The 27,288-nt window shown below is 38.6% G+C and overlaps 1 protein-coding gene across 7 annotated transcripts in view; it reads right to left on the reverse strand.

Annotated features, from left to right (window-relative positions):
- Positions 1 to 27,288, reverse strand: part of arl15a (ADP-ribosylation factor-like 15a) — a 177,680-nt gene that overhangs the window by 50,017 nt on the left and 100,375 nt on the right. The window contains exons 6-7 of one of the 7 annotated variants that reach the window (XM_054731657.2): positions 9,686 to 9,779; positions 9,359 to 9,562 (exon numbers count right to left, since the gene is read on the reverse strand). The exons of 5 other annotated variants lie outside the window; for them this stretch is intronic. In XM_054731657.2, the coding sequence (XP_054587632.1) occupies positions 9,723 to 9,779 (57 nt within the window). In that variant the 3' untranslated portion in view covers positions 9,359 to 9,562; positions 9,686 to 9,722. Of the gene's footprint in view, positions 1 to 9,358; positions 9,563 to 9,685; positions 9,780 to 27,288 lie in introns of those variants that run through there. One more of the 7 variants, XM_054731655.2, reaches the window with a different exon arrangement.

Consider the following 27,288-nt stretch of genomic DNA (forward strand, 5'->3'; position numbering starts at 1 on the left):
GAGGCCCGCTGACGTGACATGCACGAGTGTGCTCAATGAGCACATCCGCACAGCTGCTCGAGGATGGGCGTGTTGCAACACACCTTGTCGACAACACTCAGACAATTCTGGAGGTCTTGAAGAGGAGACAAGTTGAAAGAGTCGACTTAATTATCTGGCTTGAATATCAAAGACGTTCTAATGAAAACACCTCCATCTCTTATTGTCCTGTGCTTCCTGTCAGGTTGCGTCTTCACATAAAAACACCTAGAAACGAGTTTGTAATCGACATTAAATGTTTCCTGCCAACACCTTATGATCAGTTGCTAAACTGCACTGGGAAGAAGTAGATGGAAAGGAAACGCAGCCAGTTATTCACCTACCCACACACACGCTGGTAGTTAGGAGCTACAATGCAGCCACAGCTGCCCTGGGGCGGAATGACAGAAGCGAGGCTGCCCAAAACTGGCACCACTGGTGCTGTCTGACCACCACCGGCAGGCAAAGTGGGTGAAGTGTCTTCCTCAAGGACAGAGTAAGCGGTGCTAGAACCTGCTACCTTCTGATTACGGGACGGTCACTTCACTCCTCTGCCACCATTATCCTAGTAATGAACTGTCCCTTTAAGCTTGGTTTATGCTTGACGCGTCCGCGAGGTCCACACGGCTCCGTGCGGCAAAATTGCGTAATTTTAACAACCACGCCCCTCCTCATGACCCAAACTTTCCGCACCGCGCACCTAGGAAATTTTCTAACCACGCGGACGGTCGGACGCGGAAAAACATGGTGGACTGGCAAGAACTATTATGGCAGAGGTTGGTAAATACAGACATTTGTATGATTCAGCTCTCAGAGATCACCGTGATCAACATGTTGTTAATAATTCTTGGAGAGAAATAGCTCGCACTGTCGGAAAAGACGAGGACGCTGTTAAAAACTGCTGAAATGCCACGTTGTAAACAACAGTAATTTCTACTTCTACTATGGTGTAGTGTTGGATACATGCCGTAGAGCTCCATGCTGCCCCTTACAGTTTGGGAGAATATTGGCTCACCGCAGAGACAAGCCGCATGAACCATAAACGCTGCGAGTTGTGAAGCGCGTTCCATCCGCGAGCCGCATCACCAAGCGGAAAGTAAATGCGTCAAGCATAAACCAAGGCTTATGCTCTTCCTCATCATGTGCCGCAGTGGTTTTTCTATAATTACTAGTAGGCATCTAAGAAAATATCAATACACTGAAATATTGTGATATTTTGTGTCATGAAACTAAATCGATATTTAAGTGTAGGGCTGCAACAAACGATTATTTGGATAATCGATTAATCGGATGGGGTCTCGACACGATTAATCGATTAATCGGATTACATGGTGAAATTTTTAAAAACTGCTAGGGAAACGTTATTTCTCTCCTTCCTTCACTTTATTTAACACAACATTATTAGAAAACAGTTCAATAGCAGAAAAACAACATGCCATCACCTAAATTGTCTTAAAAGGTGTATAGACAGAGACCCTAAGCTACATCTATCTGTGACCTAAAATGCTTGGTCCAAGTTAAACAGCTTAAGGGCAATTCTCATCTGTTTTGTTTGATCTCATCTGTTGACATTTATTTTAAATGTAATTAAACATAGGCTGTGAATTAATCAAAATTGATCACTATTTCCAAAAATGACTGAAAAAATACCAAATAAAACTAAAGTAAATGAATGCCATCCTCCTTGCGATGGTGCCCTGGGCAACTGCCATAAAGTCACATCAAGAAATGCTGCTGATCATTCCAATGATCCCAAATAGACTCACATTAGGCCACATGAAAGCAACTGAACCCAAAAATATATTAACCAGTATATAACTGCACTCTCACACAACACGCCTGCAGCAACAGTTAGGACTCCTCCCTCCCTTTTAAAAGCGTTTTTGCTTCTGAGGACATTGTGGTTGTAAAACCACATGCTAGTAGTCTGGCCCCGGTGTGATCAACCAGTTTCTGCGGGAATGTGACGGCGGAACCAGGGCCAGATTAACACTTTGTTGTACCCTGGGCAACAATATTCAAGGGCTCCATCATCACGACCCAAGGATCACCATAATGTGGTCACATACAGAATATTTTACTGTAATATGCAGTAAATATACTCAATACTTGAATGCCTGACAACACGTAACCCGCCCAGAGTAACCTTTGACCCACCTCGTGTGGACTGACCAATGAGGAGAGGGTCTTAACTTGAGGCCCTCTCTTCATTGGTCAGTCTGCATGAGACTGACTCTCAACTGACATTCGAAGTCATAGGCAGCAAAGCGTCTCTGTGCAGCGCAAAAGCCCGGGTGGACAGTTTGTTTAATGTAGGGTGATCATATTTCCATTTCCAAACAAGAGGACAGGGGATCTGTGCCTATGACGTCACACTATGGCAACGCCACACAAACCATGTTGGGACCCATTTTTTGTAAGAACTAAATTAATATCAGATTCTGCCAATAAAAGGGCTCTAAAACAATTCATATGTAAATATTTTGCATATTTAATGCAAAATCTCATTTTTCTGCTTTAGTGCTGCAACAAGGTTTTATTAATAATAAATTATTATACCTTTTGTTTTACTACAGCATAAGCTTCCTGTGCACAGATTATTAAGGATGCTTGTTTCAGCTGTGAGATTAGACGATAGGATCAATGAAAAAATAAGTTGTCACACACTCCATGGAAACTTTCAGAGAATCCACAAATAGTGGCTTTCAAATGGTTTTGTTACTTTTTGCAAGTTTATAAAAGAAGCAGATGAGACAGCATGTCTGATAATTTAGTTTTTCATCTGATAATATTAGAACATGTCAGTAATGTCTGAGGAGCTTTTATAAACACCATATAACTAACACTACTGGAGAGGGTAACAATTACACAGAGGCTTCTGGGGAGCCCAGTTATTGGGGGGGGGGGGGGGGGGGGCATTTTGCCTTGGCCCCCAAAATGCCTTGAAACGGCCCTGGGTGTGTGACTGAGTTTTGAAGGTGATCTGAATTGTATCAGATGTATAAATATTACATGTGTATAACTTATTGTTTTTTACTGGTAAAAACGTGTCGTGGAGATAAATCTACCTGCATTTTACTTTTCAACACTTTGTTTTGTTTTCTTGTTTTTATTTAACTATTTTCCTGTCCTGTCTGTCTCTCATCTTCCTGCATCTCCTCTTAATTCTCCAGAAAATCTGTTGCCTGGATTCTTACCTTTTCACCTCATCAGTTACTTTTGAGCAGATCAAAGGGATCTCCTGACCAAAAAGCGGAGAGCGCGTTTTCGATGCTGCGTGAGGTGACATCACCACAGCACAGGTGATGAGCTCCGCAGTAGCGAGCTTCAGGCACAAATAAGACAGAAAATAGAGAACATGTGCGGACATGAACGATAGTGTGCTAATTATAATTTTTTGGTTGCGCCACTTTGAGAATGGACCGTGCGCTGGAAGCAGCTGCCTGGATCGCTGTGCAACAATGCGGAACCGGTTCGCAGCAGCGCAAGTCTGCCGGCTCTCCCTCGCGCTGATCTGCCGGCTCTCCCTCGCGCTGATCTGCGGCTCTCCCTCGCGCTGATCTGCGGCTCTCCCTCGCGCTGATCTGCGGCTCTCCCTCGCGCTGATCTGCGGCTCTCCCTCGCGCTGATCTGACTTGCTCTGGTCTGCGCGCAACGGCGGGCGGGAAGGGGGGGGGGGGGGCGCTTTTGGAAGAGTTGTGCGACACAACGAATCGATGACGCAATTCGTTGCCAACGCTTTTAGTAATCGATTTTCATCGAATTTATCGATTCGTTGTTGCAGCCCTATTTAAGTGTACGATTTTTTAAATTAAGAATTTACATGCAAACATTTACTGTATTTATTTTGTGAGGTGCAATTCAAATTCCCACTGATAGGGGGAAGCATTTTTCACTGCCTAACTCACTGATGGAAAAACAAGATCTTGCAATAAGACTGGCTGTATCTTGGACCTCTGGCCTGAGCTTTCCAATGTTTAGTATGGCAACATATCGTATAGAGCTCCGGACCCCACGTGACTCTCAGTTAGTGGACGCCATTTTGGCATGCAAAAAAGGTAAACAAACACGGATGTAACCATGAACATGAACGGGATCCGCTTGGATTTTACTTCGTCGGAGTTTACTTCACACTTTAAAACAGAAGAAATCGTTTTATATAGTCAGAAATTAAATAGACTAAACATCTCCGATCCTTACCGTGCCCCTGGGATACTTTTTAAAAACGCCAGAAGCTGTCGGAGCGGACTTCTTACCGGCACAACACCGGACCTGACCGGGGAACCCCTTGGGATTTACCCGGAGGAGCTGGCTCCGGCGGCTGGGGAGAGGGAAGTCACGCTACAGCCCCCGCAACCCGACTCCGGATACGCGGATGAAAATGGATGGATGGACGGACAAATAACAGATTTACACGTAAGTAGTCTCGGTGAGACAGAAAATAGCAATCCAAAGTGCTTTTTATGTGTGATTTGACAATTGATCAACCATTGCTTAAAAATTAAATACAGCTTAGCCGGTTAGTTGCTGTGATCATAAAACATGGAAACGGCAGCTCGCAGAACTCACGAGGCAACGTTTTACGTGATGTTTACTTGTTACTGTGAGTAATAAGACAGAAAAAGCCACGCCAAAATAAGTTTAGGAAGCCCGCTAAGAATCGTAATAAAAGCATTTAAAATAAATACCATACACAGTTGAGGAAACGTTGGTTTAAGTACCTGATATGAAGCGGTCGCTGCATAAGCGAAAACCTTTACTCTCGGGATCCCACAGCTTCATTTTAGCCCGGTCACTAGTGCGTTTTATTACAATGATCCAACGTTTGCGGCGCTCCGGATCTTGGGGAATCCTGTAGATGGCTCATTCCTTATGCCGTCCGCGTTTGTTCTGCATCCTGGGGCACAACAGGAATCTACCATATTTCCCGTTTGATTGAGTTTTCTGACAATAACAAATAGTCCAGCTGCCGGCTTCTGCCTGCCAAGATGGCGCCGTTTCGATTTGAACTGTTGCATGCCGGGAGAAGTGACGTCAACTCCCGGAGCTCTATAGTCCTTCCAGTATTAATAATAATAATAATAATAATAATGATAATAATGCATTGAACTTATATAGCGCTTTTCAAGACCCCCAAAGACGCTTTCACACACTCTCACATTCACACACTGCCAGTGATGGTAAGCTACTTGTAGCCACAGCCGCCCTGGGGAGGTCTGACAGAGGCGAGGCTGCCATTTGGCACCGTCGGCCCCTCTGACCACCACTAACACAGGCAAGTTGGGTGAAGTGTCTTGCCCAAGGACACAACAGCAGGATACCCCTGGCCGGAGCTGGAATCGAGCCCATGACCTTCCGATCATGAGGCAACCCGCTCTACCACCTGAGCTACTGCTGCCCCAGTATCACCAGATTCATTGACTTTAGACAATATTTCATTGGGCTGCAACTACAAAGTAGCACATATGCATGGTTGAGTCACGTGGAGCATGAAAATGTTGAGCGAATTTCATTTTTGCGATTTATTCAAAACATTTCTATTTCTGACCAAATCTGTCTTCAGTTCATTCTTATTTTAGTTCATTCTTCGCTTCATCTCAGACTCGTCCTGAAGTTATCTTACGTTTCTCACACTTTCAATAGAAATTTCATCTAGATGGGTCCAGACGCTCGTGGTGAATCACTTGAGAAAACGGAGAAAGTTTAGAAACCCTTCTACATTCTAGAAACTGCCTCGTGAATCTTGTAATTTAGTTGCCATCTGAAGCATCCCAGTGAAATCCTGGACCAACTCAAACTTGGTTCTGGATAATGAATCTTCAAGAAGAACAATACTACACTGGCCAGTTAGCACCCAAACAAGGATATGTGCAATGCCAGTGGGTTACACAATCAAGCAACTCAACAGAGGTGCAGTTAAATGCTAAAAAGTACAGTCTGCTGTCTTGTCACAACATTCACTTTGAGCCCTGAAGACAGAGACAGCGTTATCCTCTTACTGTCATGAAGACGACTGTCTTGGAGACCTGAGGCCCAAAGGCCAGAGAGGAAAGTTAACCCTATGGACGGAGTTGGACATCTGCATGATGAATGAAGGTATATTTCTAGTTTATGATGCGGGTACACAGATACTTTTACTTTAGTCTGTTGTGTCTTTCTTAGTAACTGCCCTACAACTAGAGGCATTTATAAAAGCGGAGATCCATTAAAGAGGAGGAAAGAGAATGCTTTTGTCTGAACAAAGTGAGGCAGATTAGCTAAGAGGTCTCTCCTTACAAATGAGTGATATAAACTAGCATCTCACAAACCTGACTCTACATTTGTATGTACTCATGGATTAGCACACATGTAAATTTGCACATCTTCCAGACTCACTGCACCCCTTCATCGCCGCTCATGTGGAAAAGCATGCCACCCCGCTGAGTTTCCTACAGCATACCCACTCTTGACAGATCCCAGTCAACACAGACCCCTGTAACCCTTCCTAAAAATCCTTGAAGAGGTCAACAGAGAGATTAAGACCCTTCAACTGGGGTCATGGAGATCAAGGATCAAACAGAGTCCCAGGACCGGCCCCCCGTGCCCCCACTCCACCCACTTCATTTTAGAAAGCCTAATAATAGAGACAAAAAGGCTGGCTAAATATTACTTCCCCACATCATGACCCCACCACCGCCTTAATCTCTGACGGTGGCCTCATCTTTAGCCGTCGCTGACAGTTTCACGCAAACTGATCAGAACGTGTGTACTAGATGCAAGTCTCAAATATAAAACAATGCACGAGGAATGCATAAAGATAAAGTGGAACGATGCTTGTAAGACACGCTGAAAGTGATGCACCTTTAAACGTCCGGCTTCTGCAGAGCGCAGCTACTCTTTGAATTTGTGAAAAATACAAAACTGCTAAATGGGCTGAGATTTTAATCTACGATAATTACTCAAAGAAATAAAAGCACACAAAAAAATCACGCATCTTTATTGTACAAAAGTATGAGAATACACACCTGTTATTGAGTGAATATTTTTTAGCACTATTTATGAATAGCATCTATGGTGCTCGCTAAAGGAAACCTCTCACATCAAAACAGCTTAATTTTTTAAAGACTGACAAATGCATACCTGCCGGCTGTAGAGGAACACGTGCTCTCTACATACTGCCCCGCTCAGCTGAGGCGTTGGTGTCTACGCAGTTCAAAACTCAATCACGTGAATTTTTGCTTTTTCACTTGGAATAATTTTTTTTAATTGGAAAACTATGTCCTTTTAATTTTCTAATTGAGAACTACAGAAAAATAAATCATGATTTATGAGCCCACTGAATATCTCAGAACCTAACACTGTCTGAATTAGGGTTGTCACGGTAACCAGTGTAGCGGTAAACCCCGGTAAAAAAAGTTGACAATAATAATAACCGTCTTGTTTTTTTTAAAAACTATATTATCTCGGTGGGTTACCGTGGCTGTGGTGTAGGCGCGGTGACCCTTACCAGCCACCGTATCATCTGCTGAAGTTGCCGGCGGCACATGCGCACTTTGTTGTTTACAACCAAAACTTTCTTGAAGCTAAAGCTGAAATAATGGTCAAAGGAGGAGACGGCAGCGCTCAGGAGGACATTTATTATCCCTCAAAGAAGACAAAGTGGGAAGTACGGCATTTTTTGGATATCTGAAGAATGCCGAGGGACAGCTGATAGAAGACGGCTATCCTGTTTGCAGCACGTGTAGAAAAAGTGTCTGTGAAAGGCAGCAACGCTTCAAATCTCATGACACATCTGCGTGACCATCACCCACAACTCTACAGTCAACGCAAGGCAAGCTAACGTTAGCGTTTTAGCTAAAATGCGTGATCCGAGGATTTGGGTTGAGGGAGAATGCAACGAGTCGCTATATAAAGCAGCCGCAGCGCCGCTACCTGCATATAAACCGTGTCGCGGACACCCCCATGTTGAAATGACGCTATGCATTACGGGGCTCCCAGGGGCAGATAAGAGTTGGTCTCTCTCCGAGAATAATTATGAATTTAACAATGATTACTGCCTGATGACATTTTCCCACATCTGCAAAGCTCACTGGAAGGACACAAACCGAGGACGATACTTTCCTGATATAGGGTTTATTACTCAAGTAAGGGTAAAAAAGTATCTGATTAGAAGGCTACTTGAGTACTGAGTATCATTCATCTGGTCTAATATTTTTAAAATGATGACATCAAACAGACATAAAATAAGAAGTTATGGACAAATATTGGTATTTTAAAGACTAAAGGGGAAAAATGTAAACAAATAAACAACATAATTACAAAATAACACATTTTAGGCTAAATTTAGACACAAACTGAGGACAATATTTTCCTGATATACAGGGTTTATTTAATTGTCTGAAAATGTAACACGTTTAAAAAAAATACTGCGATAATACCGAAAACCGTGGTAATTTTGGTCACAATAACCGTGAGGTTACATTTTCACACCGTGACAACCCTAGTCTGAATTAGGTAAGTGTTCACATTTGTCATCCATTCATCCTACTTCCAGTTTCACAGATTAATGAAGCTGCGCACCTGGAGGAAAATGACTCCTTCTGAGTACAATCAAGTAACTGCAGCAGTTTCTGTTTATTATTTTAAATGGCTCTGCCTAAACAAAAGTGGTATTTTCGTGTTCAAGTCAAATTTTACCAACGGATGGCCATTAGGGCCAAAAATCCCTGGGAGTGCAACCACCAGCAAAATGACAAGCACATCAGACTCCCTTTCATCACTTGCAAAGAGCGAAGAGGTAAATGTGTGAAACAACGTTTATGAATGGCAAACAGTTTGTAACCGTTGTTACAAATCAGTAAATGTGTTTTGTCCTCACGGGCTCCTGTAGGAGGACACATGGTGTCTAATATGGAGTCGCCCAGAGACTTACGCTGGGTCTCAATTCAGGGTCTGCATCCTTCGAAGGACCCAGCCCACGTCGGCCGAGTTGACCGGATGTTAACGGCTGTGAATTTGGACAGGCCTAGCCTTCATGAATTCCCGCCACTCCCTCGGCGAAGGTTCCGTCGCCTAGCAACCGTGGAACCGCTGAGCAGAAGGGAGAAGGAACTTTAAACGATGGAGCTCGAAGTTTTATTTAGCTTTTTAACCATTTCCTTGACTGTTGGAGAGCTAATTCAGAGAAAATACTTTCGACAAGCTGAGCCTGAGCAAAGATGTGATAATAGTTTTTAATACTTTCTAAGGGTCTTCATTTGACCAAAACCGATTTATCACCTTTTAAGACTTTTCAAGACCCAGCGGATACCCTCTAGTAAACAATTCTCATTTGTAAACAAAAATATAATTCAAGAGTTTAATACAGAACTGATTTTATTTAGATATTTCTTTTATATGTACATGTTTAATCTTTCTTAACCAGTTTTTCTGTCAAAGTTCTTCCTTCTCTCCTGTGTCCTCTGCTGCTCTGCCTCCCTCTGCAGCCTCATGTCCTCCCTGATCAGCTCCAGAAGCTGGTCATCGCTGTCACCTTCCCCTGGATGCCCATTTTCTCCAGAATAGTCTTAACAAACATGTAAGAAAAACAACAGGAAGAGAAAAGAGGACAACGGGTTATTCCTTTCATGTTTTCGCAGAAACACATAAACTCAAACGACAGTTTTTAAAATATGAGATGTTATTGTACCTCCATGCCACAGCCGCCGAATACTTTGCTCCAGTGATCATGTGGTCCATCTCCGCCCTAAGCTTAATAAATTCCCTGGTTTTCTCTTTTGTCCCTAAAATACAAACTTCTATTAAAATCTGGGGAAAACGTAGCGGGAGAAGTACGACACCGAGCGGCCGAACAGACGACCCGAGACCGCAACACAAGCACTTTTACTGTAACATTTCTAACTAAAATAACGTTCATGTATCACCAAAAGTCCTTAACCTAACAGTTTAAGTTTATACTGACATTTATATGCACAATCCTCTCCGACAGTTCCCACTTCACTGTCCGCCATTGTTTTTAAAAGTTCTGCAGTCCGACCCGCAAGGCATCTTGGGAAATGTAAACCACTGAAGGATACACCAGACCCATCCTGCTTGCAGGCGAAAAGAAGGCCGCATTTGTCGACCGCATTTGAAGGAGTCTTCGAATTGGGACAGGCCTGGTCGTTGCGCTGTGACGTAACCGGCCGACGAAGGATGCAGACCCTGAATTGACACAGCCTTAAACCCACTCCCATTTCTTTTAGACCTGATTTAGTCAGAATTTCAGAGAGACTGAAAATGGTCTCACAGTAAACTTGGTCTTTAAAGTGACAGAGCCATTAGCGACTCATTCTGGGAGGTACTTAAAATGCCAATAAAGCAGCTTTAAAGGAGACTGATTTCACAACGAATTTCGTAAAAATATTTTGTATAGACCACAGAACTACAACAACTAAGAAAATAAGTGTTACAGAAAGTAAACGAATGAACGAACGAATGAATTGGTCACATTCAAAGATGGCAGCAAGGTCCTGCCGTGATTCACTTGAGTAAGTGTCAGCTCGGATGTGTTCGAGATGCTTCCTTCTGACTAGACGTTGAGGTCCATGATGACCAGAACCTCGAGATAGAAAGCCAGATTGATCCTCTCTGCAACTGGACTCATCGACAGAGCCTACCCTATCCTTGGGGCATGACTGATGAATCAGGCAACCTAGTGAATGATATCGCTCTGCTCTTGTCACTTTAGTACATTTTAGTACAAATATCACATTGCATATATTTAATTAGCTACAGCTTCTGTTTTTGTTTCTCTCCAGTCCCCCACTCCCCTCTTGTTCTTTACACAATTTTCTGATAGTTTTTAATAATGAATGATGGCAACAAAGTGCCTTGTATGATAATATTGTGCATTTAGGGCAGCAGTAGCTCAGGAATTAGAGTAGCTTGTCCATTAATTGGAGGGTTGTAGGATGGATCCCTGCTCCCGGCAGAGAATGCTGCTGTAGTGTCCTTTAGGCTGCTTTTGGTTTGTACCAAGATATTTTTCAGGCATGCTTTAAAACATATCAACTCTTAGAAATGCTTAATTCAGTCCTAATGGCGACTCTCAGTGTAACTCCGGCCAAATAATCACTAATATTTATGTCACTGGCCTGTGAATATTTAACACAAGTTCTTAGGAAGTTGCATTAAAAAACAATAAAACACAACTTTAACTAGAACTGCAAGCAGTTATCAACGGGTTCCAAGCCCCCAGCGCCAGTCGCCCACCCGGCCCCGCCCTCACCTTCGCCAGTCCTCACGCGGTCCCGCCCCAAAAACACGTTCTCCCGCCGGCGTCCCGTCAGCTCACTTCAACCGGCGCAATGAAAGTAACACTCAGGATACGTCATTAAACCTGCAAATCCTATACACATCTTTCAGAGGCATGGCTGACTTCTCAATCGTGATTACAATGGAATTCCACTGTTTCCTTATTAAAGAACGTGAAGATTTAATGAGTGAGATTATCAAACAATAATCTATACATCAACAGAATGTTACAAATAACATAAATACTTGATAATAACTTTAGATTTAATAGATTTTCAACAAAAACTATGAGTTTCATTTTGTGACTTACTGACCAAATGTTTTAAAAAATCATGAAAAATACAAAAACCATCATAAAATTACCAAAATATTCTCACAAGGCAGAGTTAACATGCGGAATATTATGATGTTGTTTTTAAATCAGTAGACTCAAAGCTTTTTTGAAGAAAAATCGGTAAATATAACTGTAAGGGTCACAGGCAAAATTAAAATATTCATTAAAAAATAGTGCTACTTTCTAAAATTAGGAGAAAAATCTCAGATCACCATAGGTACATGTTGAATGTTGTAATTGGTTTATATTTACTGTATAGCTAAAAAAACTTTCTAACAAAAATTAATTACGTTGTTGTCCAACTATACAGAAAAACTGGCAAAAAGTTAAAAATTCATTAAAAATCTATGCTTTTGTACAAAAATCTCAAAATATTCCCAGCTTGCCTCTGTGATGTGAGAATTCTTCTTATATTTTTGTTGGGGTCATAAATCTAAAACTGTACCTACAATAAAATAATATTTGCGTTAGTTGCTGTAGACAAATATATGTCCTATAATTAAACACAAGGGGGAGCTCAAATCAAGACGACATTTTTTTTGTTTCATAAACCACCTAAGAGTGAACTTTGTGGCAAATGTCAAGAAGATTAGGAAAACAGAATTTGCGCTACAATTGCTAGCCTAAAAATGTATTTTCGTAAATTTAAAGCGCAAACCTCTTTGTGGAGCTGCGGTTTTCATTATCTAAGCTCATGGCTATCCAGTTAACACAATCTGGGAAACGTAGCTTCTTACATGAAAATAATGATTTTTAGGAAATTTTTCAAATTTGAAATTTTTAATGACCATAAACCACGCCCACTTTGACAAATCATTACCATATTGATATTGTAGTCTAAAGGGTCTATAAAGATGACAACCACTAAGTTTCGTGTAGATCCATTTAGCCAGTTCAGCAGTATAATTTCTTCCTAGTTATAGCGCCCCCTGTTGTCGAATCAAGCTTAAAATCAAGATATACACTTGAATTGACCTTATGTATGGTGGTTAAGAACAGCTTTGAAAAAAGTCTAAATTTTTTGAAGTTATGCTAAAAAAACTTTTTCATTCCAAAAAAATTATTTAAAAAAATCATATAAAAACAAAGAAGCAAATTATCCAAAATCCCTTCACAACTTTTGGTCAGCCGCTCCTCCTCTCTTGTCAGGCCATGTTTGGATTTGATTGTGTTTGACGGCCGGGAGGAGTTAACGAAAGTACGTTTGACTTACTATACAAATTTCTACTAATTAGCATAAGTTTAAATTATTTTTTAAAATACTCTTCTAAATTTGACTGACTCAATGAACATACTGGATGAGACCATTTGTTTTTTTACGAAAGAAATGGGGAAAAACATGCCAAAAACATTTTTGGGGTACAACAGCGCCACCTATTGGTCAAAATTCAAAGTTTTTTCTGCGATTGTAGATGTCGATATGACTGATATGATTTGTAATTTTCTGTATAGAATATGTATTTTTCATGAGTAAAAGGGCGAAAAATGTTAAAGCCTATAAGCCACGCCCACTTTTTAATCATTTTCAAAATATAGCTTAAGGGTCCGATGATTAACATATGTGCCAAGTTCTGTGGAAATCCATCAAGCCGTTTAGCTGAAACAAACTTTTTGACTCTTTAGCGCCCCCTATTGGTGAATCCAAACAAAATGGGGTAGATAGGGCTTACCACTCATACTTCATAAGATTCTAGAGTCTCATCAATTTATCCTGAGAAATGGTGAAGATATCATCAATTACCACATGTGCTAGCTAGCACACTGATTTTGACATGGTGTCATTAGCCCAATTTTCAATATTTCTGCATTTTTCTTCATCACAACAACTTATCTTAGTCCATAGATCACATGTACGAAGTTTGAAGTTGATTCGACGAAAAATAACGAATAGGTGTTTAAAAGTAAGTTTTGCGTTTTTTGCGATCTAGCAAAAAATCTAGTTAGGCGGAAATGGGCGTGGCCAATACAAAAAAGATGGAGAATCATCCAAGGATCATGGACATATAACGTTTTTGACTGTAGGACCTACGGTTTGGGAGCTAGTAGCTGAAACGTGTTGACCTCCGCAATAGCGCCACCTAGGTGGCTCGGGGTCCAAATTTTTGAATCTGAGTAGCGGTCAGGATTTTCTATCAGACTGCCATGTCAGATTTTCCCTGGCAATTTCAGGCTCCTGCCCCCATACAGACATAGCGGAGAAGAATAATAATAATAACTAGAACTGCAAGCAGTTATCAACGGGTTCCAAGCCACCAGCGCCAGTCGCCCACCCGCCCCGCCCTCCACTTCGCCAGTCCTCACGCGGTCCCGCCCCAAAAACACGTTCTCCCGCCGGCGTCCCGTCAGCTCACTTCAACCGGCGCAATGAAACTAAGACTCAGGATACGTCATTAAACCGGCTAAGCCTATACACATATCTTTCAGAGGCATGGCTGACTTCTCAATCGTGATTACAATGGAATTCCACTGTTTCCTTATTAAAGAACGTGAAGATTTAATGAGTGAGATTATTAAACAATAATCTATACATCAACAGAATGTTACAAATAACATAAATACTTGATAATGTGTTTAGATTTAATAGATTTTCAACAAAAACAATGAGTTTCATTTTGTGACTTGCTGACCAAATGTTTAAAAAAATCATGAAAAATACATAACTCATCCTAAAATTACCAAAATATTCTCACATGGCAGTGTTAACATGCGGAATAATATGATGTTGTTTTTAAATCAGTAGACTCAAAGCTTTTTTGAAGAAAAATTGGGAAATATAACTATAAAGGTCACAACAAAAATTAAAATATTCATAAAAAAATAGTGCTACTTTCTAAAATTAGGAGAAAAATCTCAGATAACCATAGGTACATGTGGAATGTTGTAAATGGCTTATATTTACTGTATACCTAAAAAGCTTTCTAACAAAAATTAATTACGTTGTTGTCCAACTATACAAAATAACTGGCAAAAAGTAAAAAATTCATTAAAAATCAATGCTTTTGTACAAAAATCTCAAAATATTCCCAGATTGCCTCTGTGACGTGTGTATTGTGGTCATATTTTTGTAAGATCATAAATGTAAAACTTTTCTTACAATAAATTAATATTTGCATTAGTGGCTGTAGACAAAAATATGTCCTATAATTGAACACTAGGGGGAGCTCAAATCAAGACGACATTTTTTTCGTTTCATAAACCACCTAAGAGTGAACTTTGTGGTAAATTACAAGAAGATTGTGAGAACAGAATTTGTGCCACACTTGCTAGCGTAAAAATGTATTTTTGTAAATATAAAGCGCAAACCTCTTCGTGGAGCTGCGGCTATCGTGACATAAGCTCTAGCCTATCCAGTAAACACAATCTGGAAATCTTAGCCTCTTACATGCAAATAGTGATTTTTAGGAAATTTTTCAAATTTGAAATTTTAAATGATCGTAAACCACGCCCACTTTGATCAATCATTACCATATTGATAATGTAGTCTTAAGACTCTACAATGATGACAACCACTAAGTTTCGTGCAGATCCATTTAACCAGGTCAGCAGTATAATGTATTGCTATTTATAGCGCCCCCTATTGTTTAATCAAGGTGAAAATCAAGACATACACTTGAATTGACCTTAGGTTTGACTGTTATGAACAGCTTTGAAAAATGTCCAAATATTTTGAAGTTATGCTAAAAAAACTTTTTCATTCCCCAAAAAATATTTAAAAAATTCATATTTAAAAAAGTAAGAAAATTATCCAAAATCCCTTCAGATCGTTTGGTCAGCCGCTCCTCCTCTCTTGTCAGGCAAAGTTGTGATGTGATTGGGTTTGACGGCCGGGAGGAGTTAACGAAAGTACGTTTGACTTACTATGCAAATTTCTACTAATTAGCATAAGTTTAAGACATTTTTTAAAATACTCATCTTAATTTGACTGAGTCAATGAACATACTGGATGAGACCATTTGCTTGTTTACTAAAATATTGAGGAGAAAAATGCCAAAAACATTTTTGGGGTACAACAGCGCCAACTATTGGACAAACTTCAAACTTTTTTCTGTGATTGTAGATGTCACTATGACTGATATAATTTGTAACTTTCTGTATAGAATATGTATTTTTCATCAGTTAAAGGGCAAAAATTTTTAAAGTCTATAAGCCACGCCCACTTTTTAATCATTTTCAAAATATAGCTTAAGGGTCCAATGATTAACATATGTGCCAAGTTCTGTGGAAATCCATCAAGCCGTTTAGCTCAAACTAACTTTTTGACTCTTTAGCGCCCCCTTTTGGTGAATCCAAACAAAATGGGGAAGATAGGGCTTACCGCTCATACTTCATAAGGGTCTAGAGTCTCATCACTTTATCTTGAGATATGGTGAAGATATCATCAATTAGCACATGTGCTAGCTAGCACACTGATTTTGACATGGTGTCATTAGCCCAATTTTCAATATTTCTGCGTTTTTCTGCATCACAACAACTTATCTTAGTCCATAGATCATATGTACGAAGTTTGAAGTTGATTCGACGAAAAATGACGAATAGGTGATTAAAACTAAGCTTTGCATTTTTTGCGATCTAGCAAAAAATCTAGTTAGGCGGAAATGGGCGTGGCCAATACAAAAAAGATGGGGAATCATCCAAGGATCATGTAAATATAAAGTTTTTGACTGTAGGACCTACGGTTTGGGAGCTAGTAGCTGAAACGTGTTGACCTCCGCAATAGCGCCACCTAGGTGACGCGGGGTCCAAATTTTCGAATCTGAGTAGCGGTCAGGATTTTCTATCAGACTGCCATGTCAGATTTTCCCTGGCAATTTCAGGCTCTTGCGCCCATACAGACACAGCGGAGAAGAATAATAATAATAAATAATAAATAATAAATAATGAAAAATCCGTAGAAAAACAATAGGGTTCCCTGCCCTTTGGGCTTGGAACCCTAATAAATAACTAGAACTGCAAGCAGTTATCAACGGGTTCCAAGCCCCCAGCGCCAGTCGCCCACCCGCCCCGCCCTCAACTTCGCCAGTCCTCATGCGGTCCCGCCCCAAAAACACGTTCTCCCGCCGGCGTCCCGTCAGCTCACTTCAACCGGCGCAATGAAAGTAACACTCAGGATACGTCATTAAACCTGCAAAGCCTATACACATATCTTTCAGAGGCATGGCTGACTTCTCAACCGTGATTACAATGGAATTCCACTGTTTCCTTATTAAAGAACGTGAAGATTTAATGAGTGAGATTATCAAACAATGATCTATACATCAACAGAATATTACAAATAACATAAATACTTGATAATGTCTTTAGATTTAAAAGATTTTCAACAAAAACTACGAGTTTCATTTTGTGACTTACTGACCAAATGTTTTAAAAAATCATGAAAAATACATAAATCATCCTAAAATTACCAAAATATTCTCACATGGCAGTGTTAACATGCGGAATAATATGATGTTGTTTTTAAATCAGTAGACTCAAAGCTTTTTTGAAGAAAAATTGGGAAATATAACTATAAAGGTCACAACAAAAATTCAAATATTCATAAAAAAATAGTGCTACTTTCTAAAATTAGGAGAAAAATCTCAGATCACCATAGGTACATGTGGAATGTTGTAAATGGCTTATATTTACTGTATACCTAAAAAAAACTTTCTAACAAAAATTAATTACGTTGTTGTCCAACTATACAGAAAAACTGGTAAAAAGTTAAAAATTCATTAAAAATCTATGCTTTTGTACAGAAATCTCAAAATATTCCCAGGTTGCCTCTGTGATGTGAGAATTCTTCTTATATTTTTGTTGGGGTCATAAATGTAAAACTGTACTTACAATAAAATAATATTTGCATTAGTGGCTGTAGACAAAAATATGTCCTACAATTAAACACAAGGGGGAGCTCAAATCAATACGACATTTTTTTTCTTTCATAAACCACCTAAGAGTGAACTTTGTGGCAAATTACAAGAAGATTGTGAGAACAGAATTTGCGCTACAATTGCTAGCCTAAAAATGTATTTTTGTAAATTTAAAGCGCAAACATCTTCGTGGAGCTGCGGTTTTCAATATCTAAGCTCATGGCTATCCAGTTAACATAATCTGGAAAACGTAGCTTCTTACATGAAAATAATGATTTTTAGGAAATTTTTCAAATTTGAAATTTTAAATGATCATAAACCACGCCCACATTGATCAATCATTACCATATTGATAATGTAGTCTTAAGACTCTACAATGATGACAACCACTAAGTTTCGTGCAGATCCATTTAACCAGGTCAGCAGTATAATGTATTGCTATTTATAGCGCCCCCTATTGTTTAATCAAGGTGAAAATTAAGACATACACTTGAATTGACGTTAGGTTTGACTGTTATGAACAGCTTTGAAAAATGTCCAAATATTTTGAAGTTATGCTAAAAAAACTTTTTCATTCCCAAAAAAATATTTAAAAAATTCATATTTAAAAAAGTAAGAAAATTATCCAAAATCCCTTCAGATCGTTTGGTCAGCCGCTCCTCCTCTCTTGTCAGGCAAAGTTGTGATGTGATTGGGTTTGACGGCCGGGAGGAGTTAACGAAAGTACGTTTGACTTACTATGCAAATTTTTACTAATTAGCATAAGTTTAAAACATTTTTTAAAATACTCATCTTAATTTGACTGAGTCAATGAACATACTGGATGAGACCATTTGCTTGTTTACTAAAATATTGAGGAGAAACATGCCAAAAACATTTTTGGGGTACAACAGCGCCAACTATTGGACAAACTTCAAACTTTTTTCTGTGATTGTAGATGTCACTATGACTGATATGATTTGTAACTTTCTGTATAGAATATGTATTTTTCATCAGTTAAAGGGCAAAAATTTTTAAAGCCTATAAGCCACGCCCACTTTTTAATCATTTTCAAAATATAGCTTAAGGGTCCAATGATTAACATATGTGCCAAGTTCTGTGGAAATCCATCAAGCCGTTTAGCTCAAACTAACTTTTTGACTCTTTAGCGCCCCCTTTTGGTGAATCCAAACAAAATGGGGAAGGTAGGGCTTACCGCTCATACTTCATAAGGGTCTAGAGTCTCATCACTTTATCTTGAGATATGGTGAAGATATCATCAATTAGCACATGTGCTAGCTAGCGCACTGATTTTGACATGGTGTCATTAGCCCAATTTTCAATATTTCTGCATTTTTCTGCATCACAACAACTTATCTTAGTCCATAGATCATATGTACGAAGTTTGAAGTTGATTCGACGAAAAATGACGAATAGGTGATTAAAACTAAGTTTTGCATTTTTTGCGATCTAGCAAAAAATCTAGTTAGGCGGAAATGGGCGTGGCCAATACAAAAAAGATGGGGAATCATCCAAGGATCATGTACATATAAAGTTTTTGACTGTAGGACCTACGGTTTGGGAGCTAGTAGCTGAAACGTGTTGACCTCCGCAATAGCGCCACCTAGGTGACGCGGGGACCAAATTTTCGAATCTGAGTAGCGGTCAGGATTTTCTATCAGACTGCCATGTCAGATTTTTCCTTGCAATTTCAGGCTCTTGCGCCCATACAGACACAGCGGAGAAGAATAATAATAATAAATAATAAATAATAAATAATGAAAAATCCGTAGAAAAACAATAGGGTTCCCTGCCCTTTGGGCTTGGAACCCTAACTAGAACTGCAAGCAGTTATCAACGGGTTCCAAGCCCCCAGCGCCAGTCGCCTACCCGGCCCCGCCCTCCACTTCGCCAGTCCTCACGCGGTCCCGCCCCAAAAACACGTTCTCCCGCCGGCGTTCGTCAGCTCACTTCAACCGGCGCAATGAAAGTAACACTCAGGATACGTCATTAAACCTGCAAAGCCTATACACATATCTTTCAGAGGCATGGCTGACTCCTCAATCGTGATTACAATGGAATTCCACTGTTTCCTTATTAAAGAACGTGAAGATTTAATGAGTGAGGTTATCAAACAATGATCTATACATCAACAGAATATTACCAATAACATAAACACTTGATAATGTCTTTAGATTTAAAAGATTTTCAACAAAAACTACGAGTTTCATTTTGGGACTTACTGACCAAATGTTTTAAAAAATCATGAAAAATACATAAATCATCATAAAATTACCAAAATATTCTCACATGGCAGTGTTAACATGCGGAATAATATGATGTTGTTTTTAAATCAGTAGACTCAAAGCTTTTTTGAAGAAAAATTGGGAAATATAACTATAAAGGTCACAACAAAAATTAAAATATTCATAAAAGAATAGTGCTACTTTCTAAAATTAGGAGAAAAATCTCAGATCACCATAGGTACATGTGGAATGTTGTAAATGGCTTATATTTACTGTATACCTAAAAAGCTTTCTAACAAAAATTAATTACGTTGTTGTCCAACTATACAGAAAAACTGGTAAAAAGTTAAAAATTCATTAAAAATCTATGTTTTTGTACAGAAATCTCAAAATATTCCTAGCTTGCCTCTGTGATGTGAGAATTCTTCTTATATTTTTGTTGGGGTCATAAATGTAAAACTGTACTTACAATAAAATAATATTTGAATTAGTGGCTGTAGAAAAAAATATGTCCTATAATTAAACACTAGGGGGAGCTCAAATCAAGACGACATTTTTTTTATTTCATAAACCACCTAAGAGTGAACTTTGTGACAAATTACCAGAAGATTATGAGAACAGAATTTGCGCTACAATTGCTAGCCTAAAAATGTATTTTTGTAAATATAAAGCGCAAACCTCTTTGTGGAGCTGCGGCTTTCGTGACATAAGCTCTAGCCTATCCAGTTAACACAATCTGGAAATCTTAGCCTCTTACATGCAAATAGTGATTTTTAGGAAATTTTTCAAATTTGAAATTTTAAATGATCATAAACCACGCCCACTTTGATCAATCATTACCATATTGATAATGTAGTCTTAAGCCTCTATAGTGATGACAACCACTAAGTTTCGTGCAGATCCATTTAGCCGGTTAAGCAGTATAATTGCTTCCCAGTTATAGCGCCCCCTATTGTTTAATCAAGTTGAAAACCAGGACATACACATGAATTGACCTTAGGTATGGCTGTTATGAACAGCTTTGAAAAATGTCAAAATCTTTTGAAGTTATGCTAAAAAAACTTTTTCATTCCCAAAAAATTATTTAAAAAAATCATATTAAAAAAAATAAGCAAATTATCCAAAATCCCTTCACATCTTTTGGTCAGCCGCTCCTCCTCTCTTGTCAGGGAAAGTTGTGATGTGATTGAGTTTGACGGCCGGGAGGAGTTAACGAAAGTACGCTGGACTTACTATGCAAATTTCTACTAATTTGCATAAGTTTAAAACATTTTTTAAAATACTCATCTAAATTTGACTGACTCAATGAACACACTGGATGAGATCATTTGTTTTTTTACAAAAGAAATGGGGAGAAACATGCCAAAAATATTTTTGGGGTACCACAGCGCCACCTATTGGACAAAATTCAAAAAATTTTCTGTGATTGTAGATGTCACTATGACTGATATGAATTGTAATTTTCTGTATAGAATATGTATTTTTCATGAGTAAAAGGGCGAAAATTTTTAAAGCCTATAAGCCACGCCCACTTTTTAATCATTTTCAAAATATAGCTTAAGGGTCCGATGATTAACATATCTGCCAAGTTCTGTGGAAATCCATCAAGCCGTTTAGCTGGAACAAGCTTTTTGACTCTTTAGCGCCCCCTATTTGTGAATCCAAACAAAATGGGGTAGATAGGGCTTACCGCTCATCCTTCATAAGGGTCTAGAGTCTCATCAATTTATCTTGAGAAATGGTGAAGATATCATCAATTACCACATGTGCTAGCTAGCGCACTGATTTTGACATGGTGTCATTAGCCCAATTTTCAATATTTCTGCATTTTTCTTCATCACAACAACTTACCTTAGTCCACAGATCATATGTACGAAGGTTGAAGTTGATTCGACGAAAAATGTCGAATAGGTGATTAAAACTAAGTTTTGCATTTTTTGCGATATAGCAAAAAATCTAGTTAGGCGGAAATGGGCGTGGCCAATACAAAAAAGATGGAGAATCAATCAAGGATCATGTACATATAAAGTTTTTGACTGTAGGACCTACGGTTTGGGAGCTAGTAGCTCAAACGTGTTGACCTCCGCAATAGCGCCACCTAGGTGACACGGCGTCCAAATTCTCGAACCTGAGTAGCGGTCAGGATTTTCTATCAGACTGCCATGTCAGATTTTCCCTGGCAATTTCAGGCTCTTGCGCCCATACAGACACAGCGGAGAAGAATAATAATAATAAATAACTAGAACTGCAAGCAGTTATCAACGGGTTCCAAGCCCCCAGCGCCAGTCGCCTACCCGGCCCCGCCCTCCACTTCGCCAGTCCTCACGCGGTCCCGCCCCAAAAACACGTTCTCCCGCCGGCGTTCGTCAGCTCACTTCAACCGGCGCAATGAAAGTAACACTCAGGATACGTCATTAAACCTGCAAAGCCTATACACATATCTTTCAGAGGCATGGCTGACTCCTCAATCGTGATTACAATGGAATTCCACTGTTTCCTTATTAAAGAACGTGAAGATTTAATGAGTGAGGTTATCAAACAATGATCTATACATCAACAGAATATTACCAATAACATAAACACTTGATAATGTCTTTAGATTTAAAAGATTTTCAACAAAAACTATGAGTTTCATTTTGTGACTTACTGAACAAATGTTTTAAAAAATCATGAAAAATACATAAATCATCCTAAAATTACCAAAATATTCTCACATGGCAGTGTTAACATGCGGAATAATATGATGTTGTTTTTAAATCAGTAGACTCAAAGCTTTTTTGAAGAAAAATTGGGAAATATAACTATAAAGGTCACAACAAAAATAAAAATATTCATAAAAAAATAGTGCTACTTTCTAAAATTAGGAGAAAAATCTCAGATCACCTTAGGTACATGTGGGATGTTATAAATGGCTTATATTTACTGTATACCTAAAAAGCTTTCTAACAAAAATTAATTACGTTGTTGTCCAAATATACAGAAAAACTGGTAAAAAGTTAAAAATTCATTAAAAATATACGCTTTTGTACAGAAATCTCAAAATATTCCCAGGTTGCCTCTGTGATGTGAGAATTCTTCTTATATTTTTGTTGGGGTCATAAATGTAAAACTGTACTTACAATAAAATAATATTTGCATTAGTGGCTGTAGACAAAAATATGTCCTATAATTAAACACTAGGGGGAGCTCAAATCAAGACGACATTTTTTTTTGTTTCATAACCCACCTAAGAGTGAACTTTGTGGCAAATTACAAGAAGATTGTGAGAACAGAATTTGCGCTACAATTGCTAGCCTAAAAACGTATTTTCGTAAATATAAAGCGCAAACCTCTTTGTGGAGCTGCGGCTTTCGTGACATAAGCTCTAGCCTATTCATTTAACACAATCTGGAAATCTTAGCCTCTTACATGCAAATAGTGATTTTTAGGAAATTTTTCAAATTTGAAATTTTAAATGATCATAAACCACGCCCACTTTGATCAATCATTACCATATTGATAATGTAGTCTTAAGACTTTATAGTGATGACAGCCACTAAGTTTCGTGCCGATCCATTTAGCCGGTTCAGCAGTATAATTTCTTCCCAGTTATAGCGCCCCCTATTGTTTAATCAAGTTGAAAACCAGGACATACACTTGAATTGACCTTAGGTATGACTGTTATGAACAGCTTTGAAAAATGTCAAAATCTCTTGAAGTTACGCTAAAAAAACTTTTTCATTCCCAAAAAATTATTGAAAAAAATCATATTTAAAAAAATAAGCAAATTATCGAAAATCCCTTCACATCTTTTGGTCAGCCGCTCCTCCTCTCTTGTCAGGGAAAGTTTTGATGTGATTGAGTTTGACGGCCGGGAGGAGTTAACGAAAGTACGTTGGACTTACTATGCAAATTTCTACTAATTTGCATAAGTTTAAAACATTTTTTAAATTAATCATCTAAATTTGACTGACTCAAAGAACACATTGGAATAGATCATTTGTTTTTTTACAAAAGAAATGGGGAGAAACATGCCAAAAATATTTTTGGGGTACCAGAGCGCCACCTATTGGACAAAATTCAAAAAATTTTCTGTGATTGTAGATGTCACGATGACTGATATGAGTTGTAATTTTCTGTATAGAATATGTATTTTTCATGAGTAAAAGGGCGAAAATTTTTAAAGCCTATAAGCCACGCCCACTTTTTAATCATTTTCAAAATATAGCTTAAGGGTCCGACGATTAACATATGTGCCAAGTTCTGTGGAAATCCATCAAGCCGTTTAGCTGAAACAAACTTTTTGACTCTTTAGCGCCCCCTATTGGTGAATCCAAACAAAATGGGGTAGATAGGACTTACCGCTCATACTTTGTAAGGTTCTAGAGTCTCATCAATTTATTTTGAGAAATGGTGAAGATATCATCAATTAACACATGTGCTAGCTAGCGCACTGATTTTGACATGGTGTCATTAGCCCAATTTTCAATATTTCTGCATTTTTCTTCATCACAACAACTTAGCCTAGTCCATAGATCACATGTACGAAGTTTGAAGTTGATTCGACGAAAAATGTCGAATAGGTGATTAAAACTAAGTTTTGCATTTTTTGCGATCTAGCAAAAAATCTAGTTAGGCGGAAATGGGCGTGGCCAATACAAAAAAGATGGAGAATCAATCAAGGATCATGTGCATATAAAGTTTTTGACTGTAGGACCTACGGTTTGGGAGCTAGTAGCTGAAACGTGTTGACCTCTGCAATAGCGCCACCTAGGTGACCCGGGGTCCAAATTTTCGAATCTGAGTAGCGGTCAGGATTTTCTATCAGACTGCCATGTCAGATTTTTCCTTGCAATTTCAGGCTCTTGCGCCCATACAGACACAGCGGAGAAGAATAATAATAATAAATAATAAATAATAAATAATGAAAAATCCGTAGAAAAACAATAGGGTTCCCTGCCCTTTGGGCTTGGAACCCTAACTAGAACTGCAAGCAGTTATCAACGGGTTCCAAGCCCCCAGCGCCAGTCGCCCACCCGGCCCCGCCCTCACCTTCGCCGGTCCTCACGCGGTCCCGCCCCAAAAACACGTTCTCCCGCCGGCGTCCCGTCAGCTCACTTCAACCGGCGCAATGAAAGTAACACTCAGGATACGTCATTAAACCTGCAAAGCCTATACACATCTTTCAGAGGCATGGCTGACTTCTCAATCGTGATTACAATGGAATTCCACTGTTTCCTTATTAAAGAACGTGAAGATTTAATGAGTGAGATTATCAAACAATAATCTATACATCAACAGAATATTACAAACAACATAAATACTTGATAATGTCTTTAGATTTAATTGATTTTCAACAAAAACAATGAGTTTCATTTTGTGACTTACTGACCAAATGTTTCAAAAAATCATAAAAAATACATAACTCATCATAAAATTACCAAAATATTCTCACATGGCAGTGTTGACATGTGGAATAATATGATGTTGTTTTTAAATCAGTAGACTCAAAGCTTTTTTGAAGAAAAATCAGTAAATATAACTGTAAGGGTCACAGTCAAAATTAAAATATTCATAAAAAAATAGTGCTACTTTCTAAAATTTATAGAAAAATCTCAGATCACCATAGGTACATGTTGAATGTTGTAATTGGTTTATATTTACTGTATACCTAAAAAACTTTCTAACAAAAATTAATTACGTTGTTGTCCAACTATACAGAAAAACTGGCAAAAAGTTAAAAAATCATTAAAAATCAATGCTTTCGTACAAAAATCTCAAAATATTCCGAGATTGCCTCTGTGATGTGAGAATTCTTTTTATATTTTTGTTGGGGTCATAAATGTAAAATTGTACCTACAATAAAATAATATTTGCGTTAGTTGCTGTAGACAAAAATATGTCCTATAATTAAACACAAGGGGGAGCTCAAATCAAGACGACATTTTTTTTTGTTTCATAAACCACCTAAGAGTGAACTTTATGGCAAATGTCAAGAAGATTGTGAAAACAGAATTTGCGCTACAATTGCTAGCCTAAAAATGTATTTTTGTAAATTTAAAGCGCAAACATCTTCGTGGAGCTGCGGTTTTCAATATCTAAGCTCATGGCTATCCAGTTAACATAATCTGGAAAACGTAGCTTCTTACATGAAAATAATGATTTTTAGGAAATTTTTCAAATTTGAAATTTTAAATGATCATAAACCACGCCCACATTGATCAATCATTACCATATTGATAATGTAGTCTTAAGACTCTACAATGATGACAACCACTAAGTTTCGTGCAGATCCATTTAACCAGGTCAGCAGTATAATGTATTGCTATTTATAGCGCCCCCTATTGTTTAATCAAGGTGAAAATCAAGACATACACTTGAATTGACCTTAGGTTTGACTGTTATGAACACCTTTGAAAAATGTCAAAATCTTTTGAAGTTACGCTAAAAAAACTTTTTCATTCCCAAAAAATGATTTAAAAAAATCATAATAAAAAAAATAAGCAAATTATCCAAAATCCCTTCACATCTTTTGGTCAGCCGCTCCTCCTCTCTTGTCAGGGAAAGTTGTGATGTGATTGAGTTTGACGGCTGGGAGGAGTTAACGAAAGTACGTTGGACTTACTATGCACATTTCTGCTAATTTGCATAAGTTTAAAACATTTTTTAAAATACTCATCTAAATTTGACTGACTCAATGAACACACTGGATGAGATTATTTGTTTTTTTACGTAAGAAATGGGGAGAAACATGCCAAAAATATTTTTGGGGTACCACAGCGCCACCTATTGGACCAAATTCAAAAAATTTTCTGTGATTGTAGATGTCACTATGACTGATAAGAATTGTAATTTTCTGTTTAGAATATATATTTTTCATGAGTAAAAGGGCGAAAAATTTTAAAGCCTATAAGCCACGCCCACTTTTTAATCATTTTCAAAATGTAGCTTAAGGGTCCGATGACTAACATATGTGCCAAGTTCTGGGGAAATCCATCAAGCCGTTTAGCTCAAACAAACTTTTTGACTCTTTAGCGCCCCCTATTGGTGAATCCAAACAAAATGGGGTAGATAGGGCTTACCGCTCATACTTCATAAGGGTCTAGAGTCTCATCAGTTTATCTTGAGAAATGGTGAAGATATCATCAATTACCACATGTGCTAGCTAGCGCGCTGATTTTGACATGGTGTCATTAGCCCAATTTTCAATATTTCTGCATTTTTCTTCATCACAACAACTTAGCTTAGTCCATAGATCACATGTACGAAGTTTGAAGTTGATTCGACAAAAAATGATGAATAGGTGATTAAAAGTAAGTTTTGCGTTTTTTGCGATCTAGCAAAAAATCTAGTTAGGCGGAAATGGGCGTGGCCAATACAAAAAAGATGGAGAATCATCCAAGGATCATGGACATATAAAGTTTTTGACTATAGGACCTACGGTTTGGGAGCTAGTAGCTAAAACGTGTTGACCTCCGCAATAGCGCCACCTAGGTGACGCGGGGTCCAAATTTTCGAATCTGAGTAGCGGTCAGGATTTTCTATCAGACTGCCATGTCAGATTTTCCCTGGCAATTTCAGGCTCTTGCGCCCATACAGACACAGCGGA

This window comes from Nothobranchius furzeri, chromosome 17 (genome assembly GCF_043380555.1).
Source record: "Nothobranchius furzeri strain GRZ-AD chromosome 17, NfurGRZ-RIMD1, whole genome shotgun sequence".
In the NCBI taxonomy this organism is placed as follows: domain Eukaryota; kingdom Metazoa; phylum Chordata; class Actinopteri; order Cyprinodontiformes; family Nothobranchiidae; genus Nothobranchius; species Nothobranchius furzeri.